The sequence below is a fragment of the Carassius auratus genome, chromosome 46 (genome assembly GCF_003368295.1).
Source record: "Carassius auratus strain Wakin chromosome 46, ASM336829v1, whole genome shotgun sequence".
In the NCBI taxonomy this organism is placed as follows: Eukaryota; Metazoa; Chordata; class Actinopteri; order Cypriniformes; family Cyprinidae; genus Carassius; species Carassius auratus.
The window spans coordinates 10,146,321-10,166,931 of NC_039288.1; the positions used below are offsets into that span (position 1 = coordinate 10,146,321).

Genomic DNA, 20,611 nt, shown 5'->3' on the forward strand with positions numbered 1-20,611 from the left:
CTTCCGTAATGTGAACTGTACTAATGTGGTCAGAGCTGTAAATGTTTATAGAGAGGTAAAACATGATTGAAGGATGCATCTAAAACTGGTGAGTGACATTCAATTTAAAGTATTAACCTGGTTTCTTGATTTACTAGTAGGTTATGTGTTTCTGTTTTAACCAAAAATATAATAGTTTGTATGGCTGAACTGATAGTTTATTTGCAACAAAAACTCTGGGATCAGAATGTTAAAATTCAGTTTAATAATTATTTGGGGAGATCTTTTGCATTTCTTATGAAGTTGCACACACAATGCTATTTATTAGTAAAATGTCAATTATGTGTTTATTCTGTCTAGGATTCGTGATAGTTTTCTTTCAGTTGACTCTTAGAGTTATTGTAGTTAACTACTGAAATAATATATATATGAAATATATATAAAGTGTTTTATTTTAGCTAGTGGTCAAGGCAACATTTATTTATTTACTTGATATACTAAAATAACTCTTAATTAAAACACATTCTGGGGTTAAAATTGCTATAAACTATTAAATATAAATAGACATTACAAAACAAATTTAATAGAAAATTACAAAAGTCCAACAAAAAATACTAAAAATTTAAATAAAAATGGGAAATGTCACAATGAAATTAAATATGAATTATAACTACAGTACTATCTCAGTTACACTAAACAACACAGCTCTTAAAATAAGCAGATGGGGATTTGCAAGTCCTGTGCTCATCCGCCTCTCTCATGTGTTGTTGGTTACTGAGCAACTTACGCGAGTCACACAAGCTGCGTCATTTCCTGTGTAGGGACGCGTTGTTGGAGCGAGCCGTTCAGTCGATCACCTCGACAGCTAGACGACGAAGACAGTCGATCTCCGCGCCGTTTTATTTCGTTTCTTTTACGCACTTATGCAACGAATAACTTTCCAACCTGTTTGACTGTTTTTGTAAGTGGAAGACACCGGGCGCCCTTTCAAAAGGACTAAAGCGCGTCTCAACTTTCTGATTTGAGCGTGCCAAAGGAAAATAACTTTGCGATTTTGTTTGGGTACCATATCCTCCAAACACGGGACGAGTGGATTAGAACTGAACGGTGAACCGGTGCTCTACTTTAAAAACTAATCAACGGGAACGCATTCATGTGATTATGGTGCTTGTAAAGCTTTGGATTTCTGGGCAAAGATCCTAAACTCCCTCATAAGGGATTCACTGTTGACGACAGAGATATTGGAGAAGACGCACTGGGCCACTTGCCCCTTTTTCGCCAGCACAAGACGCACCGGATTGCGCAAGCTTTCTGTTGCTGTTATTTGGAAGGTGCACTTTCCTGACTAATATCGTGCTTTTTATTTACGTTTTTTACGTTTTCTCCTAAGTTCTGGTTAACACAGTTGCCAGTTTTTCCAGCTAAATTCTACATTTCATGTTTCTATAAATTTTAAATTCTGTGATGATGGGATGGGGTTTTAATAACTGTATTATTAATTCCACAGTCGTGTGTCATTAAATCATATAGTGTTAATATTGCAACCTATCTTAAGCTGTTCCATCTGCAATATACCTGGTACCATTGCATGTTGATTTAAGTTAAATACATACATACTGTTTCATAACAGTGACTGATCACAGTGTTATCCATTCAGGTAACACATGACGTTAAATTAATGCAGAAGACATTAACTACACAACGTAAAACTGTACTGTAGCAATTTAAACTGAAATTATTACAAATATATATTTTCTTTATTTTGTAATTTATAAACTTTTATTTATTTTTTGCTTAAGGATACTGGCGTAATTAGATGAATGTGTTTGGTTTTGTAGGTCCTCTGTGACCCGTTTGTCCTAATATTAATTATGACAGTGAACATCAAGTGATCACAGTGCCATGCGCCGCTCCGCAGACTACTCTAGACTCGGATCCGGTGCTACTGCAATGCTTGCCGGACCTTTCCGCTTCCGCGTGGTTCTGTGATCCAGCCAAAGGGCGCGAGGATGAGCACAGACCTGGAGCTCCTGTCGCTTAACTCTTCCTCGGGAAACTCTGTGGCGTCTAGCGCGTATACCCTTTCCGCCAACGTGAAAAAGCTTCACAACGCGCTCAACCTGCTGCTCAGCGACATAGAGAGAGAGCAGTTCATCCACTGCCTCAACGTGTACCACTCCAAGCGCAATGTGTACGATCTGGTCCAGACGCTTAAAGTCATACTAAATGTCCCGAGTAAGCGTCAACTCCTTCCCATGCTGCGCCTGGTTATCCCGCGCTCGGATCAGCTTCTGTTCGATCAGTACACATCAGAGGGGCTGTACATGAAATCCGACGTTCTTGCGCGCAATGGTGACCCAGACGGCTTCTACGAGGCTGTTAATTCGAGTCCAACACACGGGGCTCACTTCTCGGCTTCGTCCGCGTCTCAAGCCGCTATGCGCGGGTCTCCTGATAATATCAGCACCAGCAGCGATGGGACAGCGACTCTTATTCCTTTACTTGGAAGGAATTTCTTACCGGAGCCGCCAGGAGAGATCCGACAGGTGACCCTCAAGCGTCACAAGAGCAACGAGGGTTTGGGATTTAGCATCCGCGGAGGATCCGAGCATGGAGTTGGGATATATGTGTCACTGGTGGAACCGGGATCACTGGCTGAAAAGGAGGGTTTGAGAATAGGAGATCAGATAATGAAAGTTAATGACAAAGTGTTCGACCGAGTCACGCATGCAGAGGCAGTTAAGGTAAGTTTTATTTAATATTTTTTATGTGTGACCATTTAATCTATTTACTTATTCCGTGTCTAATTCAACATGCTGTTGTTGATGTTATGAGAAACAGTTTTTCTGTCTTTCCATCTTTACATTTTTTTAAATTACTTATGCACCCAAAGGATTTCATAACCCTATTTAGATCAGCTGATTCTGGCCAGTCATTTGACCACAGGGAATAGACTGCACTCCTCCTTCTTGATTGATTATTAATGCAAGACAAGCAGCCGATAGTGTCCCTTGAAGGACCAGAATTCTAAATGCGCAATTTTATTGAGATGTGTTAGCCAGGAAGGCCTGTGTAAATGTTATTGATCAGTTAATAGTTATTAGTCATAATTAAATGATTGCATGTGGCTAGTCATATTTGTATTAATAACTCTTTCTCACATGAAGGTTTCTAGACCTACTGAGTATTTTAGAGATTCATTGTGTGGTTGTCATTCAAAAGAAGAGCTGACTTTGCCTGATCCACATACTTATATCTACTATGACTAGTACTGTAATCATAATTTCTAGGTAGTAGTTGCAGCATTTTTGGCCTCGCATATATTACTGAGATTGTAGGTGCTGTCCATGGTGCTGAAACCAGCTATTTGGAATAGATTGCATTTTGTTCTGAGCTTTATCCCCAACTATCTTACTATTTACTAACATTGCCAATTTGCCAATAATAATAAGGAAAAACTTTTGAATATTGAAGTTCCTTAAAGGGTTAGTTCACTGGAAAAAGGAAATTATGTCATTAATAACTCACCCTCATGTCGTTCCAAACCCGTAAGACCTCTTATTTTTGGAACACAGTTTAAGATATTTTAGATTTAGTCCGAGAGCTTTCTGTCCCTCCATTGAAAGTGTGTGTACTCTATACTGTCCATGGTTAGAAAGGTAATAAAAACATCATCAAAGTAGTCCATGTGACATCAGAGGGTCAGTTAGAATTTTTTGAAGCATCGAAAATACATTTTGGTCCAAAAATAGCAAAAACTACAACTTTATTCAGCCTTGTCTTCTCTTCCGTGTCTGTTGTGAGTGAGTTCAAAACACTGCAGTTTAGTGATATCCAGTTCGCGAACGAATCATTCGATGTTACCGGATCTTCTTGAACCAGTTCACCAAATCAAACTGAATCTTTTGAAGCAGTTCGCGTCTCCAATAAGCATTAATCCACAAATGACTTAAGCTGTTAACTTTTTTAATGTGGCTGACACTCCCTCAGAGTTAAAACAAACCAATATCGTAAATAAAGTAATTCATTTACTCAAACAGTACACTGACTGAACTGCAGTGAAGTGAGAACTGAAGATGAACACAGAGCCGAGCCAGATAACAAACGAACGATTGACTCTGAATAAAGTGGTAGTGGACTACTTTGAAGATGTTTTTATTACCTTTCTAACCATGGACAGTATACCGTACACACACTTTCAATGGAGGGACTGAGAGCTCACGGACTAAATCTAAAATATCTGAAACTGTGTTCCGAAAATGAACGGAAGTCTTACGGGTTTGGAACGACATGAGGGTGTGTCATTAATGACATAATTTTCATTTTTGAGTGAACTAAACCTTTTAGTGCACTTTGAGGCATCTTCAAAAACTGCTTAGACTTTATCTAAAGGCTTCCACCAGTTTGGCAACACTTGGAAACCCCAAATGAGGCCTTCATTTTATAATTTTACAGTGATTATATTTTTAACGATATTAAAAAAAACATGAAAGCGTCTGAAAGTGAAGATAAGGCACATCCCAAGCATATTTCAAAGTACTGCCATATAGCTAGAAGCTCCGTTCCACTGATACTGCTTGTTCGACACTCTCATATCCCCATGTTTGGGAATTTCTGTAGAGTTGTTTGCCAAGAGAACATGAACAGTTTGTTGCCTTTCTGTATCATTGTTTCCCTTCTTCGCCAAGGGACAGCTGGCACAATTGAGCAGCAGGGTATAAATTCCTGCCACACTGCCTTTCTTAAACAGAAGCTGGCAGAGGGGAGGAGGCTGCTTCATCCCAGTTAATCATATTGATCTGCATGAGTAAATGGACGAGCCTCTCCCCCAGGCTGAACATGACCTTCCGCTTGTCTTGATGCTCTTGTTCTCATATAATGCAGACATAGCCTGGGTAAAGACACAAGAAATATCTGAGCAGCCAGAATGAGGAGAGATAGACGGGGGTTTTGCTAGTGCAGACAATTTGAGCACAGTGTACGTTTGATCGCTGCCTTCATATGCTCCCTGAATGTTAGCAGCCTCATTTCTCTAGCAGAGAAGGAATATCTATTTTAACTACAGTGAGGATTTCCTCTGGGCTCTGTTGACCTTTGTGATGTGTAAATGAACCCTGGATGTTTTTATTTTTTATTGTTTGCTTTTTCTTTCTTGAATTATTTTGGTGGTTTTTATTTTTATTTTTATGTTTTCCAGACATAAACACCAAAATAATACACAAGTTGTGCCAATTTTACACGTTCCCATGCAGATAAAATTCTAGTTGGTGGAACTCACGGAAAAAGTAATTGCTCTGTGACCAATAAAAATGTTCTTTATAGTATGATTGCAGTCCAAACATACAGCATTCATCATGTTGTCATTGTCATATGACCTACCAGTGTCAGTTGGAATGCCATTAATAAATCCTTTCCCGTGGCCTCATGGGATAGTGAAGTAGCCACTAAATGTGCACTTAAGAAACTCGCCAGAAGCAGTTGGTTATTCTGGTTAATTTTGCCTAATGTTTACTTATGAAGTTCATACTACTCTATTTGAAAATGCTGCTCCATTCATATACTTTTTTTTTTCTCACATTTTTTTTAGAAGTTTATTTTAAATTATTATTGGCATGAGTGGTTTCATGATGAACATTTAATACCCATGGAGCCTTTCCTTTACACAAAAAAAAAAAATTTATGGTGAACATTTTTTTATTTTATTTTTCTGAAATGTTCTTCGCATTAAGAAAAAAGTAAGAACTGATAAGAACAGTTCACTGAGTAATTCTTTGGAGAACCACAAAATGGTTCTACTATTGCATCACTGTGAATCCCCCACTATGGAACCTTTATTTTTAAGAATATAGTTATACTATGTGGTTGGGAGGTATGCATGTTTGGATGCAGCCACCTTTCTTACCTGTTGTCTGTTCATACATGAAAGCAAAAGAGCTGTGAGATGGAACTAATTGGAGCAAAATTTTGGACCAGTGATATTTCAGAATGGGTGGAGATATCAATTCCACTTTTTGTGTCTGGTAAGAACCCCCTATACCAAAACATCATTTACACAAAACTCAGCTGGCAAACCTCCTTACAAGACATGTTACAGCAACCTAATTTTTTTGTGTAAAGTAGCTTTGCAATCTCAGTTAGAGCTAGGTTAGAAGATTCATCAGTAGACCAATGCCTCTAAACGTATGTGTTCACTAATGCAGAGCTGAGCTAGCATTTTCCTTTTGGGCTTTGAGATATTGACTGCAGAGCAGTACATTTAGTGGTAGAAACCAAAAAGTTGAGAAATACTGAATGTTATGCTAATGAAAGTTGAAAAACGGTGAATGGCCGTCACTGTGAGAAGGCAGTGACATCTATCATAAGGTTTGTTTATTTATTTTTTATAGATTACAGATAGTGCTTAAATCCCATTATTACATATTACTGCATTTCAATGAGATGTCAAATGCTGTTTGCATGCTTTCATTGAGTCTAGGTAAAAAAAAAAAAAAGTTAATTAAACTGACACCAACACGTGTGTACTAAAGTCACACCTACATAGATAATACACTCAAAAATGAAAAGTCTGTCACAATTTACTCCCCCTCATGTTGTCCCAAACATGTATGAGTTTCCTTCTTCTGTGGAACACAAAAGATGTTTGAAGATTGTTGCTTAACAAACAATTCAATTCCTATTGACGTCCATTATTTCTGTCCCTACAATGGAAGTCCTTTATGGACGATCCATTTACAAATGTCTGAATTTCATTGTGTCAAATATCAAACCAAGTGGCATCTATGATCAAATTATGCTTGTGCATTTCTCAGAACTAACTTCACTTTTCTGAGACACTAAGAATTAATTTTAACCAATTGGTATTGATGTCATTTTTCTTGGGTCTATGAAGTCAGTTCCCTTAACAGAATAACCAGTAGTGTAGTTCATAATATTAATGTAGAATATGAACAGGATTTTTGTCTTCATTTTGAACCATATATGTACTGCGTTATATATTTAAACCTAACAAAATAAATTTTTTGAAATCTCTTAACAATTAAAAGTGCTCGTGCTATTTTCCTTTATACTTGTTTTAATAGTTTGTTATATAATGCAAATACAAATCACATTCATGGCTAAAGTGTCTCTGTTAATTCTCTCAGATTAGGCGGCACACTTTTTTTTTTAGTCTGTGCTCACATGATCTCTTGTACATGGGCTTAGAGCAGGTGACTGACTGTCTCTTGTATTCTTCATCTTGATTTAGCCTCACTATAAAATGGAGTCTTTCTCTGACAGACCTCATCAATTTGAGGCAGGGCAGGATTGATGCTCACTCATTACACCCTGCTGGGGACCTGTTTATATATTTCTGTGGTTTTAAGACCACCCTCTCACAGCATGTGATATCTTTGATTTACTGATCCCAGATCTGTTGCTTTTGTGTTTGTGAAATGATTCCGATAAATCACATGCCTAAAGCATGGTTTTAAGGGTCATACGGCTAACCCTGGTTAGGGTCAAATTTAGCAAATGCTTTGTGACTTACAGTGTATTAAAAGTTGTAGTTTACCAGTATGTGTATTTGTCAAATGGATTTGGGTTTGAGTTTTTTGTTTTTATATTAAAAATACAAAAGCTGCTGAATATCTGATAAATATATTTGCATTCAGTATGTCTGGAATATTACGCATGAAAGCACAATGCAGTAAAATTATAGTTATTCACTTGCCAAATACTTTCTAGACATTTTCTTATGGCTCTTAATCCATTTTTTGCTTTTTAAATTACTATATATATATATATATATATAGCAATTTTAGATGAATGAACCTCTCCCTCACTTACTTCTCTTGTTTTCTAGCTCCTTCTTTCTCATTCACTCGCTTACACATACAAGTGCTGAGTTATTCTATGAAGGGAAAAAGTGATGCCCAGACTTGACACGGCAGTCTTTCTTTCATGCTGCAGAGAACCCGGACCGATGTATTTATTTTCAGTCTTATGTAGAGAGAAACATACAGTATAAAATCCTCCACAAATAACACCAGAAAATGAATTAAAGCTCGATGCACAATCCTTGTATAATGTAGATTGAAATAATCAGTTGTTCTTGATGACAGGATTTTAAAGACCATCTGGATACAAAACGAGGAGCATATTGAGATTCAGAATTTGATGGCTCCTAGTGAAAACAAAACAGATTTATTATTTATTTATCACAGTAATATTTATATATATTTATGCTTTTATCCAAAGCAGGCTGCACTGCTTTAAATTTTTTTAAATAAACCATAAAAAATGTTTTATTCATTCAATGTCCTAGTATGAATAACATTTGTTTCAGTATTCCTCATTTAAAAGTTTCCTTAAGTGTCATCTGAATCAATATAAATGTATTTGCTTACTGTCTAGACAACTTTTACCCTGTTTACTGTAACAGAGATAACATTTAATATACCAACTTGGCTACCCGGTGTTTACAACCAACCTTGTTCCTGTGTTTTGAGGTTGCAATATGATTAGTAATATGATCAGTAGGAGCTTGTAGCTAATAAATATGACTCGCTGCCGTTTTTGCCTTTTATCTCCTCTGTCCTCGTTTGAGCTTTAAAGCAAGACCTAAGCATGTAATTTAATACACTTGAGCCTGACCCCTCCCCTGCGTTCCGTTGTCCTGTCTGGACCCAGACCATCTGTTGCACAAGCTCTTGTATCTGCAGCATGAATCACCACCTCTTATGAGAGAATAGATGAAGACATGACATTCGGTGTGTCCACATTTCTAATGAGGCAGTGCAGTATTGATGATATTTGTGATGTTTTCCCATTGGACGATCTCTTGGCTTTGACCTCTCATTGGCTGACACCTCTGTCATGGACTCCTGTTGGTAAATAATTCAAGAAGCTCCACCTTGTCTCAAGACGCACACTACTAATGTCAGACGGCCAAAGATAGGAAAAGATATGATATGGATACTGTTGCAGGAAACTGGATTTTTTAAAACCATTAAATGTATTTTTATTGTATTATTATTGTAAAAAAAAAAAAAAAAAGAAGAACAACATAATATGACATGATATAAACATGAATAATAAAATAATAAAAAATAATTGTATTAAAAATAAATATATATTTGTAAAAAAAAATATACAGTATATAGTTTAATCCTTGAAAGCAATGTTATTTTGGATTAAAGCATAAACATAAATAAATATTAGTGCAGTACAGCTCCAATATCCTCAGACTATTTTGTTTTCACTGGGACTATCCAAGCTAAAAAATTAATGTATGTAAAGTTTTTTTTGTTCCATCAGATTTTTAGTGTCATGTGACTATCTAATGATTGGTCTTTAGTTTTTGTTGGATATAGCAGCAAAGTAACATTATGAGCTTTGCTGCTGAGGCTGTCTGCGGTGTAAAAACCCATTAAATGACTAAATGGCCATCACTCTCTGAGTGAAGTTCACACTCAGCCTTAGTCGACATGCATGTGACTTCTCTACGGACGTGAACTTCTCTTAGCCAGAGTACCTACACTTGCCAATTTTCACTGCTGCATGTGAGGGATGGCAGTAATTGACCTACAAAGGTTACTTTCATGTAGTCTTCTCTTTTATCTTTGTGCCATCCAGCTTCTGTCACTGTCATCTGCCCTAGTTGTCTGTACTGTATGAATTCAGGATTGAGATTAATCATCAGTTTGGAGCCTATCGATCTGCAGTTTATTGGCAGAGGACATAATTTCTGATTTGCTAGATGAGTTTATAGATGACATTATTCAACAGATGCATCTGCTAATTGACTCTCTCTTTCTGTGGTTTGTTTCCATAATAGGTGGGGTCACTGGGGCTTGCTGCCTAGTTTGCCAACGCAGCATTAAAACACAACAACACAGCATCTTCATAGAGACCGTGTTTTGTGCTTTTTATATTGATATGTATTTGAAATGTCTTGTTTATTTGTCAAGTTTTCTGTCTGCCCATTTTTGTGGCTTGGAAAAAAATATACATATGGATGAACTAAAAGTTCAGACAAGTGTCAAATAAAAATGTAATTACAACTACCTACTTTATCTGTCCAAATTGGATCTTTAATTGCAAATGTTCCGTATTTTCACATTTAAATTACCTTTACTGTCTTAAAATTGTTTAAAATATTAATCATTTAATAACAATGTTAAATATGATCTTTGGTAGATAAAAAATAATATTAATTTGTATTACCTTGATGCCCAAATTCAGTTGTAGCATTAAAACATTTTATTTATTCATTACCTCAGTAGTTTATAGCTAAAATCCAATGTATTTTGATTCATATGTAGAACTTAAATGTGTGTGTGTGTGTGTGTGTGTGTGTGTGTGTGTGTGTGTGTGGATATGTATATTTATATCCACACTCACACACTTGATTAAATTGTTTTGCTTGCACACATGCCTTGAGTGCAAAATCCAATTTACTGCATTATGTACCATGGTCTTCTTTAAATGTTATTTAAAAAATATTTAATACATGGTAGTAATATCTTTAAAAAAAAGAATTACTGTTAAAGATTGATGCATTTGATTATAACTGTGATGGGTTAAATTTTCAGTTGGATTTAAGGAATATATCCTTTTAATCTGTCGTCGTACTGGGACTCTGTTATAGAATAGTGCTTAAAACTACTTTTAAGCTGTCCTCCCAGAAGGATCAGGTCTGTTATCTTACTAAAGGGAAATTGGCAGATTTGAAAGCACACACATATATTCAGATGAGAGGAATGACACATTGTTTGGTCACTGAGGATTTAGATTTAGAGAAAAAAATTAAGATGTTTCAGGCAGATTATTAAAATCAATCTTTAAACTTTCAAAATGACATTCAAAAATTTAATTCCCCAGACATGGACTGTTTTACCCTCTTATATGAGAAAGGAATAAGAGGAAGGGTCAGAGGCATATGGAGATATTAATTCTGCACAGATGTGTGCAGGGTCATGAAGGAGCGCTGTGTTTTTATTAAAACTCCCCTAGATTATGATGGAACGGCAGAAACCTTCGTACCGGAGGACTTCAGTCCACACCGGGTCCAGATAATTGATTCCAATCTGACTTTTATGTTTCAGCGAATGTCAGGAAAAATGAGTTCTGTTTGTGGTTATGATGTCTAGCCTTCAGATCAGTGTCAGAGGTAGATATCTTTTATCCCATCTTGGAGGAGTACAGACCTTGTCGTTGTCACAAAATACTGCATCCCAAACCAGCGACACAGGCTGATGAGTTTTTCCCTGTGGATTGCTGCCAATGGAAGCTGCCAAAAACACTCATCTCCACAGGCTGGCTGGAGCTTAAAGGCCTTGCATCAGGAAAAATAACAGCATCTGGGGAATTTTCTGACTAGAAGAGGATCGGGGGTAGGTGGGCTGTTGAGATTTATGATTGAAGGGCGCTATAATGAGAGGGCATGGATTTTGTTAGGTGATATAATTGTTCTGCCACTCAGGATCAGTAGACAACATGCTCATATGTTCTTCATGCGCGGTGTGGGTAACTGACAGATACAGACTCATGCTCACGCCTGATAATACAGTGATCTGACTGATCCAGTCAAACTGACATGTTACACATGTGGTGGTTAAACAGGTTTTGTAGTTTTGCTCACCATTTTTTTCTCTCTATCATTTCTATTCTATCACATGACACAAATTTTTCCCAAGGGTGCTGCGGCTGAGTGGATAAAGCTTATAATGTGTATGGTGGTTGGTTTGATTCCCACAAGTAGTAAGCCATAAGCTTTCACTGTTTTACCCATGAGCAAGACACTTAACCTTCAAGTTTGAAGGGAAATTATTCCAGCAGCTACATTTTTAGAGAGTTATCTGTGTGTGTGTGTGTGTGTGTGTGCGTGTGTGTGTTTTCAGATTTCCTAGGGGTGAGGAGATACATATGCATGCTGTTTATAAAATTACAGTTCTTTTTTTGTGGAGCAGCATTGTGATCTTTAAACGTATAGTCTTTTATGGTATAAATTAGTCTGGTTGTAAATATGCATTAAATGTGCATAAATGTCACATTTTAGTGGGTGTCTCCTGTAAATCATGGTAAAAATGTTTGATGCTTGTTGCAGCAAGCACCACAGACAAGTGTACTGTAAGTTGCTTTGCATAATAGTGTTGAAAATAACTACTTTAAAAGCTGTGAATGTTGACTAATATCACTGTCCTCTTGAAATGCATATCTAGAGGACTTTGTTTTGTCCCTCTTCACATTTCTCTTTTTACTCCCTGTTCGACATTGGGAAGGAGGCCCAGTGGTGTTAATGTATATCTCGTCCTTGGTTCTGACCCACATTAACCTACCTGCATAGGTTCAGACAAGGTGGTGTGCTGAGTAAGCAAAATCTCCTTTCTCATTCTTACTGAAACACTGACAGAATCAAAGCATTACTCCACAAGAGACGGAAGCGTTTGCACAGCAGTTAGCCACCTGTTTCCAACAGCTTCCTATTATATGGGTTTTTTGCAATGAATTGCACTTTGAGGAATGCTGCCAAGACACCAGAGTGTATTTATTTTTCCTGCATATTATTCTTCCCTCCCCAGCTGTTTACAGATCCAAGGCACATGCATGCAGAATCAAAGTCATACAGAAGGAATATAGCCATGCTTCCTTTCAGCTTTTTCTGACAGCAGATAGGAACTCCTGCCAATCATACCGGCTCATGGTCTCATGCTTCTGCTATTTGGCTCTACAGTAGAGGTCTGTTACACAAGCAACGATTTTAACCCTAAATCGATCAACGCGTATACACGTTATGAGGCATTTTCTCCTGATAACCCCGAAAAGAACTTAAATTACACTTTCAGTTTTGATCGTACAGATAAGTGCAATACAATCAATACGATAAATCGAATCTGTAAAGGGTCTACTTTTTTTGTATACAAACATAACAACAACAAAACTTTGTGCATTTATAAAATAAAGATAACAAACAAGGTGCGCTGTCTGCAGCCTTTGTCTGCGCTGATCTTCATTTACAAACGCGTCATTAAAATGAACTGTTACTCAGTGAATGCTCAACGAAGAGACATGAGAGATATATCTATAGAAAGCTTGACATGTCTACTTTTAAACTAAACAAATATTCTGTGATAAAGTAATCCATTTGAAAACAACGTTATGTCTGTTTTTCACGTCTCCCTTCATTATCTTCTAATGTGACCACGCCCCCGCGCTGAACGCTCTATTCAGATTCTAATGTTTCACTGAAGCGCGTGGCTTGAATACACCCACACAACTGAAGACAATGCAGCGAGACTGTTCTTAAGGGGTACAACTCCACCAGAGTAAATGAGGCTTTAAGGAACAGAAGGTGGAAAGACTTAAACATAAGTTGAGCTAATGAGATGCACTTTGAGAGGCATTGACACATTGTTTGTTTCTTCCTCTTTTTTTTTCTTCCTTTCAGTTAGTTTTGTTTCTTAGCCTTCTCAAAAAAAAAAAAAAAAAGTAAAATGTGACCCTGGACAACAAAACCAGTCTTAAGTGTAAATTTTTCGAAATTGACATTCATAAATCATCTGAAAGCTGAATAAATAATCTTTCCATTGATGCATGGTTTATTAGGATGAGACAATATTTGGCTACTATTTGAAAATCTGGAATCAAAAAAAGGGTGCAAAAAAATCTGAATACTGAGGAAAATCGTGTTTGAATTTGTCCAAATTAATTCTTACCAATGCATATTACTTATCAAAAATTAAGATTTGATATATTTATGGTTGGAAATTTACAAAATATATTCATGGAACATGATCTTTACTTAATATCATAATGATTTTTGGCATATAAGAAAAATCAGTAATTTTGAACCAAGCAATGTTTTTTTTTTTTTTTTTTTTTGGCTGTTGCTACAAAGACTGGTTTTGTGGTCCAGGGTCACAAATAGTAATGCAATTTCATTTTGGCAACCAAAAATACCAGTGATATTTAATTTGTGATTCTCTAATGCCATGTTTTGACTGTCATTGTCTCTTTCATGGAAAAGTTACAACAGTTAAACATGTCAGAGGTGTGGACACTATGGCTGAGTTGACTGTGTACTTGTTTTTAATCTTCATTTTGATGAACCAAGATATTTTACTCTATGCTGTTTTCAGCTAATACTTAATACATAACTTAAATGTAAAAAAATGTATTACAACCACCATCAATCATTTATATTTCAACAAAGAATTTGGGTAGAAATCTAATTATGTCAAGTAGATAAAAAATTGCCTGATGTGCAGTTTAAATGTTTTTATTTAAGTGTTTAAGTAATTCAAGGACCAGATCAGCTAAAGTGTTATTAAATATTTAAACAATGTAATCTGGCTTTTTTTGTGTCAACCAATATTAGAAATTTAATTGTTTCTGAATGCATTATTTATACAGGTTAATTTTAAGAAAACACTCCCAATGTCAGTTTGCTATAACAACAAATTCTATTTTCATGAATCTGATTATCAGATAAACCTTGTGCTCTTATTTAAGGTTGTTGTTAATTATGTGGTTATTTTAACAGTTTCTTCGTACATTTGGTTCAACGACATTGTTAAAACACATTTATCATTCAATGGAACTGAGCATATGCTTTAGACACTTACATTTTTGCTCCATCCATGCAATAAATGCAGCCTTCGACTGCTCGGGTAATGTTGTAAACTGAAGCCATTGAAAAACTACAGAAAAGCAAAACTACTTCACTTTAGCATTACTGGCCACGAGTACTGAGGAGAGATCACACATCAGCTGCTCAATCCTGTGACAGTCATAGGCAGTAGTAAATAGTGGAGTGCATGAAAGACCGATGCGAGGGCACGAACACCGTTCAGGACTTACTTAAGTCACCGGACAACATTACTTGAGTTAAAAAAAAAAAAATCATGTGCTATGGATAAATTAAATGCCTAATATGCACCGACAATAATACAATTATTTTAATGAAACCATATGAAAATAAAGACAAAATAAAAGTGGTGGTTATTAATAATAGATCAATGATTTTGAAAAAAAGTATCTTAAATTAATAGCTACCATTGTTTCAAGTAGCAGCATTTCTGTTTAAGCTGCGTGCGCTGTTGCTGAAGAGCTGAATGAAAACTGAAGTGCTTTGTTTGCAAGTTAATTATGATATATGAGAATCAGATATTTATACAGCATAAACATAATATAATAATTAATTTATGCACAAAAAGATGCAAATGCAGTGATCTTGAACTAAGTCGTGCAAGTTGGATGTGTAACTTGATGTGCTCATCTTCCCGTAACACACTGAAAATCACATGAATTTTATTCACTGAATACACTGAATTTTATTATGATAATATTCTCTTTATACTGTTATGCATATTACATTCCCAGTTATTCTAGTTATTAATGTTGTTCACTGCAGATCATGCTACGCACGCTGAAGCTGAAGAGCTGAATGAACACCGGTAAACTGAAGCACTTTGGTGGCAGCTTATTTAACTCAAGGAAATGCATCATATATGAGATTAATCAGAAATGAGATTAATCAGATATTTATAAACATAAACATAATATTACAACTTATATATGTACAAAAAGACGCAAATGCACAAGTGAACTCTGAGTTACGTGCTGTTCAGAATATAACTTCCTGCACTCTTCCCGCAAAAACACACTTAAACACGGGCACACAGAGATACCATAACAATATTTAATAGTAATGTTCTCATTATATTATGATGCACATGTTGCACTTCACTGTATTGTGATTTCAATAATATTTCAAGCAATTAAAAAACATAAGGGTGAACAGTACGCATCTGAAGTATCTCTGCAGGAAATAATGCATTATTTATCTGCTATAATATACCGGCAAAATTTTCTTATCAGTTCTATAACGATAACATTAAAATGAACATTTATCGGCTTATACCGATATGGTGGCCGATATATCGGGCATCCCTAGTTCTGCTTATTGAAATTAAAATCCCTGCGCTGCAGAGCCCAGGTCTGCTGATCCCCAAATACCGCTCTTATTGTCACATGGACAGGCAGAGTGGTGCATGCTGGGAAGAAAGCTGAACGGAGGGGTTTAGAGGCACTTTGAGCTACACGGCTGCCTGCGTATAGAGTTGAGCTACAATAGAAATACTCACAGCAAGTGCATCCTACAATCCAGGGGAGAACACGTAAGAAAGGAGAGGGTAGATGGAACTTTTAAAATGACACAACATGATTTGTCATTCCTCCTTCTTTTCTGGCTGGCTTTGATGAAACGCTGGAGGATTTTTAGGTAATTAAACAGGATTAGGAATAACCTAGGGATCAGGCTGTTCAATTATCGTCCTCTGTTTTTTTTTTTTTCTACAACCTTGCTCTTTTGCTCCCACTCATTCTATTTGTAGAAAAGATGTATTGGCTTTTAAGTTGAACTAAACTAATGATTCTACTGCATTTCATCTTAAAGCCCAGAATTGCTGCTCTGGACAGCAGGAAGCACACGACATGCACAGGAAGAACAATGTCCCTTGCAGTAATCAGCTTAACCCTGCACACACACTCCCTAACAATGCTCATTAACTTTAATTAAGTTACCCACGTACTGGGGAGCAACTAATTAAAAGCTGCGATACTATTAACTTAACTGCATTTTTCAGAAGGGAAAAAGCAGTGAAATAGTGTAGCTTTTCAGCACTTTTTCCAACAACTAGCAGTAATTATGTGAAGCAAGAAATATACAGAAGCATTACTTTTTTCTCCGGAGCACAAAAGAAGATATTTTGAAGAATGTTCCAACTGTTTTAATCTAAATATATTTTGTATTCTAACGAAGAAAGTAAGTCAAACCGGTTTGGGATGTTGAACCAGTAGTTTACTCACATTCAAGTTGTTCCAAATCTTTATGCATTTTGTTCTTCTGATAAACACAAAAGAATTTTGGAAACCAAACAGATGCTGGTCCCATTGACTTCCATAGTATGAGAAAAAATACAATGGAAAACAAAATTCTTCAAAATATCTTCTGTTTTCAGCAGAAGCAAGAACGTTTGGAACATCTTGAGGGGGGAGTAAACGGTGACAGAATTCTCATTCATGAACTATCCATTTAAGACAACTACAGGATAAGAAGATCAAACCAGAATGCAGAAAGTGAAATTAATTTTGCAGGCTGAATTTAAAGATAAATTATTAAAGGTATCCTATGCTTTTTCACTTTTTTAATTTTAGTCAGTGTGTACTGTGTATTTTTGGTCATAAAAAAGATCTACAAAGTAATAAACCTCAAGGTCCAGCTACAGCAGTGGTTCCCAGCCATGTTCTTGGAAGCCCCCCAACACTGCACATTTTGCATCTCTCCTTTCTATGACACACCAATTTCAGGTCTTGGAGTCTCTACTAATGAGCTGATGAACTGAATCAGGTGTGTTTGATTAAGGAGAGATAGAAAACATGCAGTGTTAAGGGGCCTCCAGAAACGTGGTTGGGAACCTCTGGACTACAGCATTGTTTTCCGGGTTTTGTGATGTCACAAAGCAGCTCATTAGAATATCATTAAAAAAATTCCCACCGATGGAAATTTGAATGGTTGGTGGGTGGGAGGGTCGAGGTTGTGGCTTGAATGCTTGGTAATCCTGATCTGAACAAACGTGCTAAAGATTTACTACTAATCACAGGAGCACCTTTACTGATGAGATGTGCATGAAAATCAGATTCGATTTTTTTGCACAGCCCTACTTGCAATATATACGTGCATGCAAAGGTTTGCACTCCTGTTGCTCAATATTCTCGGGGTCTGTAACCATCAATCACAATGCAATGGGACAGCTAACCACTCACATTAAATTTCATATTTCAGAAGGCAGGCCTTCATCAAACCCAGAACTGATCAAGCTGCTTGTGCCAGGCTGGAAAGAAAGGTATTGTAATAATGTAAATTATCACATAATGTTTTCATGTGAAAAATAATGCGTCATGAGAGCATGTTCTAGTACACCCCCAAAGCAAAATCAAGACTTTGTTAAAGAGCATGACAGGACCCCTTTTAACACTCAAGGTGCCTTATGAAAATATCTTGGGATTGATGGTTTGAGAGCCCTGGATTAGACTGACTGATATATTCTTGATGGATCCGAGATCAATATTCATATTGATTATATGATCCCTGGGTTGTCATCTCTTTTTGGTAATTGTGTTAGACTTTGAGTCTAGGAAAGGCTTCAGAATTGGACACATGAAAGATACAAGTGGAGTAAGAGCAAAGAGAAAAAAGCAGAAAACAGTGCAGATATTGCATGGGGCAAGAAGCTCTTGTTGGGTAGCTGTGTGACAGGCCGTGCCACTCCTCCCCATCAAGTTGCTGTTCTCCCTAAAAATAGCTTCCCTTCTCTTCCTCTAGGCAGTGTGCAGAGGGAATAGCACCATGGCTATCCTTCACATCACTTCACACAGTGTCTTTGGTTATCTATCCATCCATCCATCCATCCATCCATACGTCCACCTGTGTATCTACAGTATCTATCTGTCCATCTGTCTGTCTGCTTACCTCTCTGTCTATCTCTGTCTATATTTATCTGTCTTTTATGTCTGTCTTTCTGTGTATATCAACTGATAGGTGTATCTTTCTGTCTGTCATTCTGTCTATCCATTTGCCTGTCTGTATATGCATCCATCCGTTTGTGTCTATCCATCTGTATCTATCATTCTGTCAATCTGTCTGTCATTCTTTAAATTATTTAATCTCTTTCTATTGTTGTCATTCTGTTTCAATCACTCTCCGTCTCATCTGTCTGTCTGTCCATCTGTCTGTCTCTTTCTGCATTTCAGTTCAATGTTGTAACATTCTACTGTATCTGTTACTCTATCTGTCGATCTGTCTGTCTATCTGTCTGTCAGTTGCTTTATTCATCATTCGGTCAATTGTTAGGCTATATCTATTGTTCAGTCAATAGTTGTCTCTGTCTCTTGATCTGTGATCGATCTATTCTGTCTGTCATTTTATTATCTATCTGCTGTTTAATCTATCTCACTTCTACATCCAACGATTCCTCCACCTGTCAATCCATCCATCCATCCACCCCCATTCCTGTCTGTCAGTCCAAGAGTGCTTATTTTATGCCACTGCTCCTTTGTAATTATGCACTCTCAGCCTCTCTATAGGACAGAGTGGGCGAGAACAGTGCAGGGTGGAAGTGACTTCTAATATCATGCATTAGCAAAAGCATCCTCCTTTAATGGAATACAGAAGTCGTCATGCTAGCATATATGAAACCGGTTTCATACACTGTAATTCAGCTGTAAACCAGTGTTTGATACAAAGGCACATATAGCTACTTCTAAAATGAAATTTGAGACTGTATGAATGAATATCTGGATGGTAAGTTCATTTGCTTTTGATTTGCTAAAAAATAAACAAAGATTTCAAGCTGATTAGAGGATCAAAACTCACTGTTGTATAAGCTTTAATATACTCTATAGTAAAACCTGATTCCTAAATTTGTATCTCTAATACTTGATAGAGTGTGAAAGAACACTTGCCTTTTCCCCCTCCTCTCATGTGTATTGCAAGCCACCAGAGTATTTAGCAATGGATTAAGCTGAAAGAATGGATGCTATAAAATGAGTATCGGTCCCCTGATGTCCTCAACATAAATGGCTGTTAAGTCTCTCCTCAGGGGCTTATTGTACAAGTCTTTTGTTTATTGGTCTCTCATAGTCCAGTCATTACTTAATGAGCTCCTCATAGGCTTCATGCTTAATGAACAAGCCTCATGTAATTTAGCTCTGTGCCGAACAGAGAGGAACAAGAAAATTCATTGGCTGTATGCGAGGCCTGTCATGCCACTTTTAGGTGCTTTGGTTGATATGATATTAATCAATGCTTGTGTGTTTGAGGTTTCAGTATTTGTAATTAGGAATTAGGATATCGGCCTTTGCGGTGAATTTCCTTTTTTTTTTTTTTTCGGACGAGTGAAAATGTGGGGTTGGAAATATTGACCCGGCCTTCCCCCTTAGAAAGTGGCTTGCATTAGCGTAGATGAAACGACAACTAAAAAATGGCCCCTAAATGGATATTGATTGATTCATTTTGGTGTAGAGGCCAGTGACTGCTGTTCTGCAGTTATAATATTCTGTGCTTCTGAGGAGAGCTGTGTTTTCATTAGAGTTCTTTCCAACTACAATACAACCAACATGTGACCAACTTTGTCATCTTGGAGATTTTTCACGGACTTCTATTGTTTATATACTAGTTATTTATATATACTTGTTCTGCCATACCCTTGTTTGGAGATATACTAGTTTATCTGCCAATTAAATGTGTCCTAACTAGGGCTGTCGCGATATACCGGTATTGACGATAACAGTGATATTCAAATACACAATTATCGATATCATGTTAATTTAGTGTATGATGATATACCGGTATTAGTGATAACCAGAATATTTCAAATGAACATCTTATGATGACACTACATGTAAATACTTGGTAACAGTACCTGGTTGAGTGCCCAGGTGGCAGTATCGTGCCTTAACTCTGACACCTGTCACACAAGAAGAAGACGCAGCACTCGCAGCTACTCTGAGGAGAGCTGTGTTCATCAGAGTAAGCTGTTATTATTTTACTAGTCATAGACTGGGAAATAATATATAACCTATTAACAGC

At 36.8% G+C, this 20,611-nt stretch overlaps 1 protein-coding gene across 2 annotated transcripts in view; it reads left to right on the forward strand.

Moving 5' to 3' along the window:
* Positions 1-619: 619 nt before the first annotated feature.
* LOC113064120 (whirlin-like) overlaps positions 620-20,611 on the forward strand; it is a 70,521-nt gene continuing 50,529 nt past the window's right edge. The window contains exons 1-2 of one of the 2 annotated variants that reach the window (XM_026234705.1): positions 620-1,310; positions 1,818-2,723. In XM_026234705.1, coding sequence (XP_026090490.1) covers positions 1,989-2,723 — 735 coding nt within the window. In that variant the 5' untranslated portion in view covers positions 620-1,310; positions 1,818-1,988. Of the gene's footprint in view, positions 1,311-1,817; positions 2,724-20,611 lie in introns of those variants that run through there. The other variant, XM_026234706.1, reaches the window with a different exon arrangement.